The sequence below is a fragment of the Psittacula echo genome (assembly GCF_963264785.1).
Source record: "Psittacula echo genome assembly, chromosome: 2".
In the NCBI taxonomy this organism is placed as follows: domain Eukaryota; kingdom Metazoa; phylum Chordata; class Aves; order Psittaciformes; family Psittacidae; genus Psittacula; species Psittacula echo.
The window spans coordinates 41,186,858-41,203,315 of NC_137737.1; the positions used below are offsets into that span (position 1 = coordinate 41,186,858).

General features: G+C 36.8%; 1 protein-coding gene across 2 annotated transcripts in view; it reads right to left on the bottom strand.

The window, feature by feature from the left end:
• PIP4K2A (phosphatidylinositol-5-phosphate 4-kinase type 2 alpha) overlaps nucleotides 1-16,458 on the bottom strand; it is a 117,117-nt gene that overhangs the window by 38,705 nt on the left and 61,954 nt on the right. For both annotated transcript variants that reach the window (XM_080639424.1, XM_080639423.1), the window contains exons 2-3: nucleotides 12,347-12,444; nucleotides 11,151-11,247 (exon numbers count right to left, since the gene is read on the bottom strand). In XM_080639424.1, the coding sequence (XP_080495550.1) occupies nucleotides 11,151-11,247; nucleotides 12,347-12,411 (162 nt within the window). In that variant the 5' untranslated portion in view covers nucleotides 12,412-12,444. The remainder of the gene's footprint in view (nucleotides 1-11,150; nucleotides 11,248-12,346; nucleotides 12,445-16,458) is intronic.

Consider the following 16,458-nt stretch of genomic DNA (forward strand, 5'->3'; position numbering starts at 1 on the left):
TCAACGAACAGCTTCACTGAAAGGATCAAACCAGAAGAATTTAAGAGCTTCAAAGAGAAAACAATATGGCTATTTAAAAACCAGTAAGATCCTTCCCTTTCGGTGTAGTTGAAGCTAACTTACTTATTTGACCCAGATTGTTAACTAGAAAACAAAGCATTCTGTACCCTATTCAACCCTGCCAAATACTAACAAATTAATAGTACATATATTAGAAGTCATTCTTTATTGGAAAATATTCCTCTTGTAAGTTAAGACACAAAATAGCCCAGAAAGTCCTACACTTAAGCCTCTTTGAAGCGTAGCCACAAGTAAACCTATAACTCTTAAGAAATACGCTTTATATCACGAAGAGTGTGGAAAGCTTCTCTCTTTTAAAATTAGACTTCAGACATGTAAATAGATGATACAGAGAAAGTTTAACTTATTCTGGAGTTATTTAACTCAAGCCTTTAAGTTAATCATCTTTATCTTAATGCAAACAATAAGCTATTGCTCAGACAGACTGAAATACGCATTTATCTGAATTGCACTGTTCTCTAGTTCAGACTGCAACAGTTGCACTGTATAGACTTGCTTCTTACTGTCAAATGTAGTTTTGTGAGACAGTACCTTCCTGTTATCCACATTACTTCTGCCAGAACACACAGATAAATTTGAGTGATGTTTTGTACAAAAAGTGAGTAAAATAAGTTGTACTGTAGACATTTGACACAAATGCCTTGGAGGAAAAGCTGACTGAACTTGCCTAAAGTAAGTGGTGTATGGCTTTTCTTCTGCTTCCCTGCTCAGCATTAACTTCAGCTAAGAGAGACCTATTGCTGTCTTCAGCAACAGCATCTCTTAGGTGAGGTGTCTATAGTGGACTGGGAAGGAAATAAAGAATGAAACTGAAGCATCTCCCTTTTCCAAAAGGAAATATAAGCAGGGTTGAGGGAGGGGGGAAAGAGAGACTAGGAGAGATAGAGATAGATCATGGCAAATACCAGATTGAATTCCCTCTGGCTCTGCTTCTTAATTAGGGAAAGACTAAGTGGAATATGAACAGATGGGAAACGAGCCACTCCTCACTTAACACAGATCTATGAGCCACAAAGCCAGAACAGGGAGGATATCTTCCAGATACAAACAAAACAAAAAACCCAACCCCAACTCAAGCTCCAAAAGATACAGGTTTGATTACCTAACAATCTTTTACCAACACTTACTGCTCCTACATAGCACTTCCATATTGGGTCAGGAACCAGTGGAGCACGTACAGCATGGGAGCATTAGTCATAAGAAGTTACTAAAAATCACCTGCCTACAGCATAGTATTAGTGAGCACAAAACTCAAAGCAAAGTGCCATACTGCCGTCTTCCCTTCAGATTTTCCCAGCCTTCTCCCACTCTGCCACAGTGTGCCTCGCTCCTCTGGCACAATTAAAACATCTGTCAGCCACACATACCCTGTTCCACTTAACAGCTTCACTTAGCAACTCACTGCAAGTCTTCTGCTCCAAGTGTGCGTGTTCTGCCAATTCCCCATTCACTTCTCATTTGTGAAGTTTTAATCTTGTGCCTGCTGGTTTTTTGGTCTCAGGAGAAAGAAAAGGTTTTGTACTTTTAAAGTGTGAATACTTTTATGAGGTCATTTAAAGACTACGCTAAATTACTTCTGCAATAACTTATACAACCAAAGACACACTTAACATGCCAAGCTCAGAGGTACTTTTACTAGATAAGTTTCTCTTTCACATAACTCCCCTTCTCTCCCAAATAGTTTCCCTTGTGAAAAATCACTAGCTAGAAGTCTCACTGCCCTTACATAAATCAATATAAAAAATATTATCTATATTGCACTCAGTAGCCAGGCAACCAGAAATACTCATCTTGTCTTCAGTGCTGAGAGGCTACAAATCACAAAGAATTTGCCCTGTACCACAGAATTAATTTCTGATAAAGTCATAAAAATACAGCTTTAAATATAAATGGGTAAAAGCTACATCACTTACTAGTATTTAATTTCCAAAGGAGTTCTTGATACAAAAAGTTGATCAGCACACCTAAATTACATGTCATCACCTCACCCAAGAACGCCAGATTCTTTAACAAATCAACTGAAAGATTTTGTTTTACTATAGACCCACTCTTGCCTCAGCATCTCTTTCCCAAGCTCTCAGCAATCTGTGCAGGGTTTTATTTCCTACACTAAACACGTATTAGGTAAAGAAAGTTTTTTTCTGCAGGTGCTCTTAGGACCTGACCCACAATCCTTCAAAGTTCACAGGGGCTTTTCTGGAGCCTTCAACAGAATTTCATAAGCTAGAATTCAACACAATTGCTACCAATCAGAACCCATTTCATTTCACTCAGCCGTTCCAAAACTGAACTCCAACCAATCTTTGCTTTTGGCCAAGGTACAAAATCCAGAAAGGCAGCCTTCATTCTTTCAACTTCAGAATACCAAGATTTGCCACTGTAGTTTTTCTAGTATTTAATCGTTTGTGTTGCTGCAAAGGTGAGTCTTATTTTACATTGGAATTATTTCCTTTTCCAATTACTCTTATTTATCCTTTCCTAAAGTATCTAGTATTGTTTTCCTGCAAGGATACTCACATACTACTTTATTCTCAATTCTAATTTTTCTAAGTGCAGCAGGTCAAGCTCTGTCACTCCCACAAGGCATTCTCTATGTCTTTAAATTCCTTTCATACAATTTTTCTATATTTTTTCCATATCCAAATTTTGAACACCTTTTTTTAAGATGACTAGCATCGAAACTATACAGAGTATTAGCTTCAGGTATAAAATAAACACATGATAAAAAAAAAACCTTAGAGCTCTTTCTGGTCTTATTTTATACCGTCCAATTTATCCATCCAAGGGTGCAGTTATTCCTTCCGAATCAGGAGCTCACACTAGTGTTAAATTCTTGTTCTCTTTGACTTCTTGTTCCTTCTCGGAGCTACCACCTCCCTGAACACAGCCTTCACCTCTGCAGTTCTGCACTCCTTCTAATCCATGTAACTATTCATCTGATGATATTAAAAGGTACCTAAGTTATACACGCCCATAATGCCAGATAAAGTATTTTTTTGTACATAATCTTTGTCGTCTTCTGACTTTGCCATTTGGACAAATTTTACATCATCTGCAAGTTGTTACTACATGAAATGTCAATTGCTCGTTGACAATCAACTTTTGATTGTTGTAATCTAATAATCTATTATTTACATTTTTTATTATAAAGCCCCACAATAACTGACATTTTAAAAATCAAAGCCACAAAATATCAAGTTAACTACTTTCTAAGAGGCATCTTCTTAAAAGCCAGCTAAAATAATCACCTAATGCTTTATCCTTTGGAAGTCTATTGAAAGTCTGAAGTCTATTTTTACCTTGCACACGGTCAATAAAAATAGCAGTCAACTGTAATTATCTAACAATAATGGTATTATTGATAATGCTAGTTATACCAACACCAGACATCAAAAAAATAAACTGTTTTCCAGACAGACTTCCCAAAGAGAGTAAGTTGAGATGTTTGGAGTTATTTTTTTAAACCAAAACCATTTTTGTGACGAAAACACATGAAACAGAGCCACTAAAGTAACAGGAAAAGCTTGTCCCCCCACCCCCTCCATAATTGCAAGCTATATTTATAACTGGCAAAGTATTGCCCTCTTCTTCAAAGACAAACTGCTGGTGAGGCTCTTCCTCCTCTGCCCACTTTGCTTAAAATGCTCATAGCACAGATACTTATCTCCACAGTGGGAGGCCAAGGATTAGCCACAGCCTCCAAGAGGATGGAGAGATTTAAAGGTCAATTTAATTAGCTCATTCTAATCTCTTACACATCTAACATAAATGTCATTGTTTTCTAACTGCTACTTTAGCAGACAAGATTGCATTTTAGAAACTCTGAACATGTGAACTATGTGTTGGATGTAATACAGATACTTCATGCAACTGATCTAGAAAGGAAACCTAATAAAAACTGTCATTGAGTCAGAGCTTTTCCTAAAAAAGCAAAAAAGTGCAATAGGAAAATTCTGGTGATAAAGCACAGAGAGCTTTAGAAGAACAGTAATCTTTCAAACTGACTGGCTTAACAGCTTCTCATTGATTTAAATCTTTCCCATTTTGCGATGTCTGGACAAAGGCAAACAATGATTTCTGGTACTGTGATCTCATCCGAAAGTCGTGGAATGCCAGAACGAGCTTCACAAGCTCAGCGTACCCCAAAGACAAATCAGATCACATCCCAGGCTATTTAAGAGTGCCTCTGGGCAGCTTTGCATGAATGAATAGGCAAAAACAAGTGCACAGATGATGCTCTGTGATGACTGAAATCATAGGTCAGTGGAAATGCCTGGCAGTGGTTCATTGCTGTTAAGACAATTACAGACACACGGTCTGGCTGTTCTGTGACAGCAGTTACAGTGGTGCTGCCTGGCCCATGCACAGTTTCTCATGAAGACAAGCTTGCAGCTCCCCCTAACCCTTTTTTCCTTTTACAAGACCTCAGGAATCATTGATATGGATGAATTAGACTTGGATTACTGGCTAAAAAGCATATCAGAGCGACACACTGTCGTACAACTGGACATAAAGGCTCCAACTTCTTCTGTAATTTGAAACAAGCAGCCTACTTCTGGGATGGTGCTCAGGACAGTGTTTTGTCAGTGATTTCTAAAGAGAAGAAAGGCAAAGTGCTACAGCTTTAATGTAACAGAAGCACCAAACCCAGAGATGTTTGGTTTGTCATATGAGGATGGATAGCAAAGACTTTTGGGTCTACTTTGTATACTGGCACCATGCACTCTACCATTGCCATTGAGCAGGTTTATGTCTGGAAATACTGATAAGGAAACATGATGAGAAAACATGATCAGGAAACACTGATTCCTGACACTGACACATTATTAAGAAGTCTAGCATGTGGCAAAGCATACCTGACCAGTAATGTACACTAAAATCACATTCGATAGTATGACTCCCCTTGCCTTTGGCAGCTGTATGGACAATACTGCATGATTTCTTCTCATCTCAAAAGCAGAGCTCTCAAAAGACCTATGTCAAATGACACGGGACCTCCAAAAGACAAGACAGGATACCACTGGTCCTGTGGTGCACTAGTCAAACATCAAATCCCTTCCATGATCTTGTTAAGAAGTGGATGTACACACTGTGAACACCTACAAACATTTATAAGCAAATTGTATTCAGGGAGTGATTACTCTGGTAAAAGATATGAAAAACTTTGACAGAGAAAGGTAAAACACCAACTTTTTATTTTTTCCACTGAGCTATTCTACCAGGAGAAAGGCTATGAGGTACCTGACCTGGTCAAATGGAAGTTTAATGAATAAAATGCGATTCTTTCCTAAATCAAGTTATCCTGTTGAGACTGTAGGTCTGGATTTGAAGTTGTTAGCTTAAGGCATACACTTGCTTTAGAAAGAGTTAGGGCTCTTTTTCTGGAAGCTTCTCGCCTTGAGCCATGTAAAGCTTGGATGGAATGCCTCACTTTCAGTGGCTATCTCCGTAAGAGCTCAGGGAGCACCCAGCAGCTCATTTTTTTTGATGTTGCCAGGACATACTAAATTACTTTTTTCTAGTTTGAATACCCAATTGTGAATGATACTCAGGTTAGGCAAGGAACTGCTAAAGAAGGCAAACTAAATGTTTTCTCTGGGGAAACCTAAGAAAAGCCTAAGAAAAGTTAAAATTTCCACTGCCATACATACTAAGGTTAAGTCCCACAGTCACTAAATTCTTACTTGTGCTCACACTTAAGGCACCAAATCCTAGAATGTAATATTCAGATTGCAAACTTCATTCTTCACATGCTGGAGAGACTACAAATGCAACAGGTTTTGTTAGTACAGCTGGATCAATACCTTACTACCACTATCGCCTATACCTATGCCCATGTCAAACAAGATGTCAGCAGTTCTGAATATCCTGGTGCCAATGTCCATCTGGGATCCCCAAACTGTACACTCTGCTACAAAAACCTCACAACCTCACCTGACAGATAAGCTCAGTGACTTTTCATGCAATGTCAGGCTGACCGTACTTAAATGACCAATACAGGAATTTTCTTTTCAAGACAGTTCTTGCTTCCAAGACTTTTAATACATTTGATTAAACATTTAATGAAAGGATCATGTCTTAGGAAGAAGATCCAAGGATAGTTGTTCCTGATGTATTTATTGTTGACCTTGTTGTCTGTAGTTTGATGCTAGAGGTGGCTCACTCCTTCCCAAACAAAGGGCCAATAAACGGAGGCATAAATCTCATTGCAGAAACACCAGCAAAGAGCTCCGATTAGTATTTGTTTGTCTGAAAAAACATTTTAGATTGTAAAATAGTTTTTAAGCTCTTAGTATGCTACCTTAGGACTGGAAAAGTCACTTAAAATGAGCAAAAATGTTCATAGGTTGACAAGAATTTCGGTGAAGTTTAGACACTTAAAGAGAAAATTATATTTAAGGTTGACTTCTGAAAAACGAACCTAGAATTTGCATTATTTTCCTGATGCTATTCTAGAGACTGGACTACAAATCCTTCTGTATAGAAAGCTGTGAGAGATATTGAAATGTAGGGAGACATCCATATTAAAGTGAGAGATGGAGTTCATGCAATTTGTTATTAGGCAAATTGTTTAAGAGCAGGATTTCTCAATTTTCTTTTTAAATTTCAATCTTTTATATGGAAAAATGCACATAGAGAAATAATAAGCACCTCTAAGTTAAAAAGAACACAGACACAGACCATCTACTAAAAGTACTTTGTCCTGTACAGAGAACCTCTACTGGCTGCTCCTACAGTCAGATCTGAGCATATCCCCTTTTACTCTAAGTAATAAAACTTCAAGGGAAATCAGCTGCGATCACCCCCATCCCCAGCATAAAGCTCATTAGGTACCCTGGGACACTGGTATGACCAACTGCATTTTATTGGGCAAGAACCCAGTCTCGCCTAGCAGAGTCCAGATGTAGGATTCAGCAATAACTGTAAGTAAGAACAGATGTGCTGGAGCATAGGAAAGTAAGTTTCCCTTTCCGGAGCAACAACAGCAGAAGCATTCGTAACAGTAATAGATCCTATTTTTCTAGAGGTTTTCTGGGGGAGCATTAAGGTAGCTGCTTGCTTGTTCACCTCTCACTTTTGCAGTTTTCAGAAGCTAGTCTTATAATTCTTTTGACAGAATTGTACTCTTGGATTTTGTAAGATAATAAATTATGCCAACTGAGTTGAAAACAAACTCTAAAGTTATAACAGCTACCCCATATAGTTTGGTAAAAAAAGAGGCCTTTCTGTAAAAATAACCTTTGCAAAACTGATGTCAAAGGCTGAGAGGGAATGCAGAAACTAAAAATTAATTTGGGATTGTAGTGAGGTATTTAATTTACAACATCTGTTTTCTAATAAATTTTTTTCTTTTCTTTCAGGAAGAGTTAATGCTGTCAAGTATTTCCCTACCTATGTTAGGAGGATCTTCAGAGTGAGGATTCTTTTCCAATGAAATAAGATGACACTTAACAAAAACACAAGATCAAGATAATTTACCCTATCAAGGCAAAATCTGTCATTATTTAATGTTCTGACTTGTAGAATTGCTTTTAAAAAATACCTTCAATTTCAGGTCCATATGTACTTGTAACTCCCAATGACACTAAGCAAAATAATGATCTAATTGGTTAAAATGGCTTAAAATTTTTGTCATTATTCAAATGCAATTTTGATTCATACTGACTGATCATCACTTGTGTTCCCCTTTCTGAGAAAAAACAGCCAGACCATTTCTTAATTTGATGCAATAAATACCTCAGTAACATGATAAACAAGAAAGATTGGAGTCTGATAAAAGATTGTTTTGACATAAGAACCAAGTTTCTTAACCTAGATTGAAGACTTGTCATAACAAGTTTCTAAAGGCAAACTTCAAATAAAACTTACGGTTTAACTTCATACTACATTTTCCACATCGATGTCCATAATAAAGCAGAAACCCCCACTCAATATTGGCAACCACACATCTACCTCCATGAAACTTTAATTCTAGTTCAGTGCTAATCAAAATGTCTTTCAGAGATGCCCCATGAACTATGAAAGACAGACAGATGTAGGAACTACTTACTAGAAATGGCTTCTTGTAAAGCACAAACCATAAACAATTTAAGCAATTCCTCTGACTAAAGACAGACTATCTGTAGGAAAAAACCCTTTACTTATAAGATTCAGATCTCTCTTCAGGGATAAGAGGAGAGCTCTGTAAGAGAAGATTCTTACATCAACCATTCCATATGTGAGCAAAGCCTACATGTTAAGTAGCCCAAAAAATTACTGCACAAAGTGAATAACACAATGTCAAAATGTAAAATGACTATAGCCCAGTAACTAGGGTGTATGCTACCAAAATCTTTTGATAAGGTAAGGGTTTTTTTTTAGTCTTTCCTTATGAGGAAGCACTATCTGACCTCTGGAACAATTCATCAAGGATATCTGCAGAACATTCTGAAAACAAAAACATTTAAAATGAATGTTCTTCCTGCTTTAAACTGATGAGTTTGACTAATGAACAAGGTAATTGGGTTTATTTATCTAAACCAATTCTATCTTGCTCAATAATGGGAATGACATTGCTCACAACTGATCAGGACTCCCTTCCTGAAAGTTGTATATAAGAAAAACTATCCAGAGAAAGTTAATTTCTATCTCCTCCATAAGCATCCCTTCAGTTCAATATTGCACAGGCTTTTTTCAATTCATGTTTGGCTTTGAATGCAAGACAATAATTTTAACCTGCATTCACTGGAATAACTTTCTTGAAGACAAAGATTATCTGGAAAAAAAAAGAAAAGTATAAACAGTGAGTCTCCCTTTGTCACCTGGATTTTCTTTTTAAATCACAGAAAACGTGACATTAAAAATAAAGCAACTTCTACCTTTAACAGAGATAACCCCTATCTCACACATGGAGTGACTTGAATTCTCATTGTGTGTGTTTCTCTAGAATTAATTTAATTTTGATGTGTGTTCAAAATACATTACTACTTTGATCTTTTTTAAAAAATAGTATCATTACATTTCAGTAGAATAAGAATGCAGAGTGATAATTTGCTTGGGTTGAGGAAAAAACAGGTAGCAAATGCAGACGCTGCCTTCCCTTGGGTCAAAATTAAGTATCTTTTGTTTTTCACTAAATATACTTGAAATACTAAATAGCATTGCAGATTTTTTTCCCAATACATAATTTTGTTGCATCAAGAACCAGGATGTGGTTACATTTTTCTTCTTCTGGATTGCTGTTTGGTTACATTGTCAAAAAAACCCCAACAGAACAAAACAGTTACAAACAAGTAATTTTGGTTTTAATCTGAAAATAGGGACATTTTATCTAGTGACAATCCTTTAACACCGTTTTTTCATTGTTATCATTAATAAGACCAAACAGCAGTATAATATAGTTACAACAGGATTTTTCGTTGTAGAACAGCAGTGCAGATAGAAACATTTCACAGTGCTGTGGGATGCAGCACTTTTGATTATGCTGTTTGCTAGTTTTAACTAATGACAGCATCTTAACTCTTCTAATAAATATTTACTGAAATATAACTTCAATTGCCTAGGAATGTCATCACCCCATCTTCTAAAAAGACAGCAAGTATGAGCTGACACCATAATTTTAAGTTTAGAAACAATCACATGTCCTTCCTTCTTTGACACACTGATCCTTTGTCAAGAAAAAGAAAATCTTCAGCTAAAGGGATCAAACACCTTCCCAAACATTAGGATCCTCTTCGGTACACTGGAAAAATTGAACTAGCAATGTAATCTGTTCTAACTGTTGGCCTAAGTCTTGGTGTATTTCCTCTTCAACAGTTCTTCAGTAAACAGGATAATGAAAAATCATACAATAGGATCATAACAGCTCTACCAAAAGAAACCAACTAAACCCTCTTCTCCACCTACTGACAAAAGGTCTCACCAAAGTTACAGTGGCCATATACCAAGATCCATAACCTAATCTTCATCTACACATTTTAACCCATCTGTGTATTTTTAACACATTGCTTGACACTGAAAAGGAGAAAACTGATAAAGAGGATCGTTGAAGGACTTAAAAGTAGCTTCTGGCAGCAGTATTCACTCTGCTCTACGTAGCAAGAATGGGAGTGGGAGTGTTACTGTACAAATGCATTTTGTACAATTTAGCTACTTGAAACCATTTATTAAATATGTTCACTTAACATATCTTAGTGGCAGGCTACAAATACAACTGCAACCCACATCAAAATACTTCAGAAGAGCAAAAGAGCACAACAGGAAGTGGTGCTGGGTTACACAGTAAGCGCTCTTTAGGACAGGACATCTTGCAGAGAGACTGCAGAAGGAAATTATCCGTGTGACTGAAACAGTGTGCATTAGGAGCAGCTAATGGAAAAGGGTATTGTTAGTGAGGTTTTGATTGCAAATCAGACTGAAGCAGAGTTCAAGAACTTTCTTTTGAAGACAGAAAGAAGCTTTGGCTGCAAGGAACAATCCTGCCAAATCTAGAGCAATTTCTTGTTTTGCTGTATCTGCTCTATGCAACCAATTTGTTTCCAGATCCTCTTAACAATGGGAAAGGAGGCATGATGAAGCAGTAGGAAGTTGTCAGGCCACAGGTCAAGCTTTTCTAAACAATGAGAGCATGAAGGAAAAAAAAAAAGACTATGGTCATTTCAGAAATGACGCCTCACTTAGACACACAACTGAAGCAACTGTTATCTAAATGACCCAGCTGAACATAGCATCTCTTGTCAGTAGTGTCCAGGCATTTTTTTTCTTCCTATTGCAAGAGGTATCGCCCCCCAGTTTTAATAACATGGTTTATGACTTGGAGGTTCTCTAACATGAAATACGGAGGGCTAAAGACAGCAGAAGGATAGGAATCAGAAGACAGCTAGGGCAGGCAAAGAGTTAAACCAGAAACATTCTGCCTGCAGGTGGCAGAAGGAGTAGAAAGAAGGTCATCTTTTTCTTCAAGTTTTCCTTCAACTTACATAAAAATAACTTTATTTCAGCACATTGGCCTGCTTGTTCACAACTGTAGCATTACTAACCTTCAAAATTTGCATATATCATCAGTTTAGGTGTTTTGAAAGCAAACTTACCTGAAAGTCTTGATCATCAATTCCAAACCTCTCTCTTAGATTACGGAAAACCATTGGACAATATTCCTTAAATTTGAAATGACTTGGCATGTTTTCCCTGGAAGAATATAAAACCACATCAACTTCATTCACTTGCATATGTAGTAAATAACTGCAGAATATCCTGTCTGAATTCTGTTCACACAAAACAGAGGATAAGGAGACTTACAACCTTTCCTCTAATCTTTTCCTTTTTTAATGAGATTTAGTCTCACCATGTTCTCTTCTTTTTCTTTACAGTGTTTAATAAATTTGTAAGTATTTGTCTCCAACAAGCTACAACATAACTGGATGAAACAAACACAAACTGTATTTTCGTAACTTTGGAACCTGGACTCAAAAGCAGACAAGAATGCTTTCCCATTGCTCTAAAATGACTTCAAAGGTGAAATCGTAGATTTGATTATATAAGAATTACTATACCATCTGTAACACCAAAAAGTACTGACGATGCCAAAGCTTCAAGAAAACTTGACTCATTCAGTACAGAGCTAATTTTAATATCCTTGTGTTGATTTCAGACTTGTATGTGAGAAGTTATTTTGACCATCGCCACAAAACAGAAGATCCAAAGTAGCAGAATTTTTCCTTTTTGCAAATATATTCTTAAATAAAATTTAGGTTATACACAAAACAGCAATATCAGTTTAGTATGTCTGCACGTACTATTCATGGAGCATTTTATTTTTAAGAGACATAGATATTTCATGAAACGATCTTAATACTTTTGGTGCTTCTATATGATTGCTATGATTATGTATCATAGATTATAAAAAGCTGAACATTACTCAGCTGTGTTACATGCTTTAAATTCTCATTCATGTTCAAAGATTTTATTAAATAAGAAGTACATGCATATGAATTTGTTTTGAAAAATACCCAAATAAATGCTTGTATCAGCCATAAACACACCAAGAAAGGATCACCTTCAATATAGAAGATACTCATAAGGCAATAATAAACCATATGGCAGAAAAATACTACCCAGCAGCCCTTGCTGTCGCTTTTCACAACAGCACAGATGGTTATGTTTATCGCAGGATTAACTTAATCATAAAAACTTCAGTCCCATGAACTGAAAAATAACAGAGTTCATAGTACTTCATAAATATCACTGCCACTATCCACTTCTTCAAGGAATTGTTACTTGTACTTACTTGTTGAAAAGGTGATTGTCCACCTTTATCTTTGAGTAGGCTTTGAAATCATCTGGCATCAACATAACAGGGATTTGAACATGGCTCAGTTCATTGATCTAGAGAAAAGAGAATATATTTAGATGCTTATGTCTTTGCAAAAATGCTGCATGTGTCTTAATATTACTTAGTCTACTAATTCTTGTGTGTATGACCCAAGAGTGAATGTAATTAAAAGAATGTAGAAGCAGTTTTATTCTTTCCAGATTAAATGTGATCACACTTTGGAAAAGAAGGAACAGCATTTCATACTCATACTAGTTTCGGGGGTGGGGTGGTATGTGGGTTTGGGCTCAATAAACAGAGGGTTGTTTCTTACACTAGCACAGAACTCAGGCAAGTTTTTGTAGGCATCTTTTTGACCGTTCAAGTCAGACAAACTAAACAGCTACATTTTTACTTAGAAATAGATGAACAAGTTCCAAGGTTTTCCCTTATTTTGTTATATTTGTGGGGACCATCTATTCTTTCTAGCTTTGAGGGAAATAGTCTTCAAGATTAGGTTTTTTCATATATATTTGAAATCCACTTCTGACCACACCTCATAGAAATCATAGAAAGCTTTACCATTACCTATTCTGTAGGCATATTTTTATCATTGCATGTATCAATTTACCCTTACTTTAGTGAACTTTAACTGAAACTTGATAAACGTAAAACAGAGTATTGTTAGTTTACAATGGTGCTTTCGAATCATGAATGAGATACCCATTACAACAACAGTCACCAAATACCCATGACATACATTTTACCTATGTTTTTATTGTGCTCTACACCCTGGTCACGCACCTCGATTTACCCGGTCAAGTCTGTTGGCTCATGCAGAGCACATTTTGCGTCAGCAGTTTTCTACCGGGTTTAGAGGGAAAACCCACTCCATATGAATACAAATGCACACTGAGGGTGGATATAGCAACACAGGGATGCTCTTCTGCTCTCAGCACTGCTTATCCAACACTGTTTCCATCTAGGAAGCTGCTAGTTGCCTGTAAATGCTATCCTGCCGAAGAGAGGCTTTTGGAGAAACCTTCACTGCAGCAGCTATAGGTTATAAAAGGGGACTTGCACTCAGTGCGAGTATGACCTTTTGCAGAACTGAAGTTAAACAAAACAAGAAAACAGTGAGGAGCCTTTTAGCTCTTAAACAGATGAAAGAAACCAATGCAAGCAGGCAGGTCAGGTCTCTCACCACTTTTCAGTACTTTCAACTCCCAGTAATGGCCCCTGGCATCTCATTTTTATTATTCAAGACCCTTGCAGCCCACACAAAACCTGATAAAATCTGTTGAATTTACAGAGTGCTTCTTTGGTAAGCTCTAGACAGAGGCATGGCAGTTATATAGTAGAGCGGAGAAAGGAAACAGAAAGATGTCTGGGATGGGCTGAGTGTGCTCTGCTCCCTGGAGTTGTAGGGAGAATGCTCTTTTCTCCCTCCAAGCGGAGTGAAAGAAAAAACTCCAGTAAATTTTTGAAAACACAGCTGTATAAACCTAATAAATCATGCTGACACCTCATTAAATATGACATAAAATAACAAAATGTTGATTGAAAATCACTACATCTAACATACATGCTCTTTACTACAGTTGCTATCACCATATATCAATCTCACTCTGAATACACAGGACAGGTTCATGAGCCTGCAGAACTAGTGTAGCTGTTGTACAAATAAAACTAGGGACAAGCAGATACTATGCAGAGATATGGAACTTTGGATTTGCTTATACAGTGTTACCTATCTTTCAGATTGACAGATCATATAACAAACTCCATGCTTTAAAGAGGAGCAAGAGACCTACATACAAGTATATTCTAGGCAAAAGGGATACAAAGAACATCTTCCATTACATACAATAACAGCAAGTTTGCTTGCAAATTTGGATTTTTAATTATCAAAATTGCATTATTCAAATTTTCACATGCATTTGCTTTCTTACTTTGCTGATGCAAAGTTTCTCTACATCTACAGATTTGCTTTTGTGTTGCAAGTATTTATACATGGTACTATAATACTACAGTTTAACCTGTAGGCCTTACAAATGTCACCTACATAGCAGAATAACAGAGCCAAATGTGCTCATACCTGCATACTTCAGAGATTCTTTGATTCTAAGCAGAAATTCCAAAATACTTCTAGGAAGTTCCCTACCAGACATGAATGTACATTTTCCTCAACCCCAAACCAGGCAAAAAAAAAAAAAAAAAAAAAAAAAAAAAAAAAAAAAAAAAAAAAAACAAAAACAAAAAAAACCAAACAACAACGCAGACTAACAGAAGGGAATTTATTTTTAAATTTATTTTTAGATTCATCCAACCTGGAAGTATGCAAAAATGATTTCTCTAATATTTAGGGAATTCCTCTCTAGCCGGCAGGAAAATAAAAAAGCCGGTGATGAACACACAGCACAAATGACCTTTGATATAGCACACCAGCTGAGTAATGGTACGTCCCAGTGGCACAGGCCGTTAATTAATTTAAACCTTTCAAGTGTAAGCTCTGGTTCTTTGTCCAATAATACATTTTTCGGATAGATTTGATGAGGCCAGATTGGAAAGTGCACACAAGACAGAAAGGAATACCCATGTCATTAGATCTTGGTGGAAACTGGAACCACATTGTGGGGGGAGGGAGAGGAAACAATATCCAAACTCCCCCACAAACAGCTCTTGGAAAGTTAAAAGGAAAGGGAAAGGTCAGAGAGATCAGTTCTCCACTTTGCCATCACTGGGTAAAGAAACAGTCACATTTGAAAGACACTAAATATGAAGCACAGAGAAGACATTTTGAGTTTTCCAACTCATCTTGGATTAAAATTTTGCTTCTTTTTCTCTGTTTTAAAGTCAAGCATGACAGAAAACAAAGTATTTGCCAAGTATTGTGTGCATCTCTTCACCTTACCCATTAAATACAGCTAGCTTTCTTCACAAGAGCAAATTAAACGTGACTGAGAATGAAAGTTCAGTTATTTCCTAATTACAGTAACCGTAATAATTACTTAAGAAACAAGAAACATCCATTTCCTCTAAGGGCTGCTACTGAATGTAACAAAATTACAAGCAAGAAAGAATTTCCCCTAAGAGATAATCATGATGCATAAATGAAGCAGAAAGAGCTCACTGGACAGAGGACTGACTTGTTGCTGAGGACTCGAGATCGGATATTCATTTAATTACAATCACTTCTAAGAGAGCCCACATTTACAGCATTTCTATAACAAATGCATGTGCATCATACAGAGAAAGAAAGTTCTTTTAGTCCTGCAACCTACATCCTTTAACCACCCTTATTTGTTGCTGTCAATACAAAACTTTGCTGCAGTTTGTCCTGTTACTTGAAACAGACAATGCTTACTATATTTTTGATGAATTTAAATCCCATATAACAGCCTTAGAGAATGGATTATTTTAAATATGAACAACTAAGATTTCAGTTGCACAGTAACCATGCATATTATGTATAAATACCTCATGTCTATTAATACAATTTGTAAATTCATGCACACAAGATACTAAAGTGATGCAGAATCACCCCTTTAAGTGATTTATTCAAATATCTCTGTCATATTGGTATAAAACCAGGTGTTTGAGATGCTTACACCTTATGAGCCATAAGAAGAACAATTTTAAAAGCCTCAGACTAGCATCGCCCCTTGAAACACACGGCATAAACACTGTGGCTGTAGGGATCTGCTCAGAGCTGTGGCTGGGCCGTGGCAGGTGGGAGGGGGCCAAAGCAAAAGGAGGCTTTCAGGCAAAAACCAACTGATTGCAACTCATTTTGCTCCTGCAGGTTTAGGATTGAATTCACACTGTCAGGAAAACAGAGGTTGTAATTAAGCTGCAAATAAGGGAATAATAAAAGCCTACTGGACACTGAATAAATAGTAAGGCTCAGCTGGTAATGATTCTGAAATTAGCACACAGAGAGGTGTTCCCACAAAGCCATCTTACATTGGTGACATTTCAAATAAGCTTCTCTAATTTATATGATTTGAAATCAGGCAATGAATATATCATAAATGGTTAGGCATTATTAATGGCCCTTATTTAATTCAGATACATTCACCCTAAAC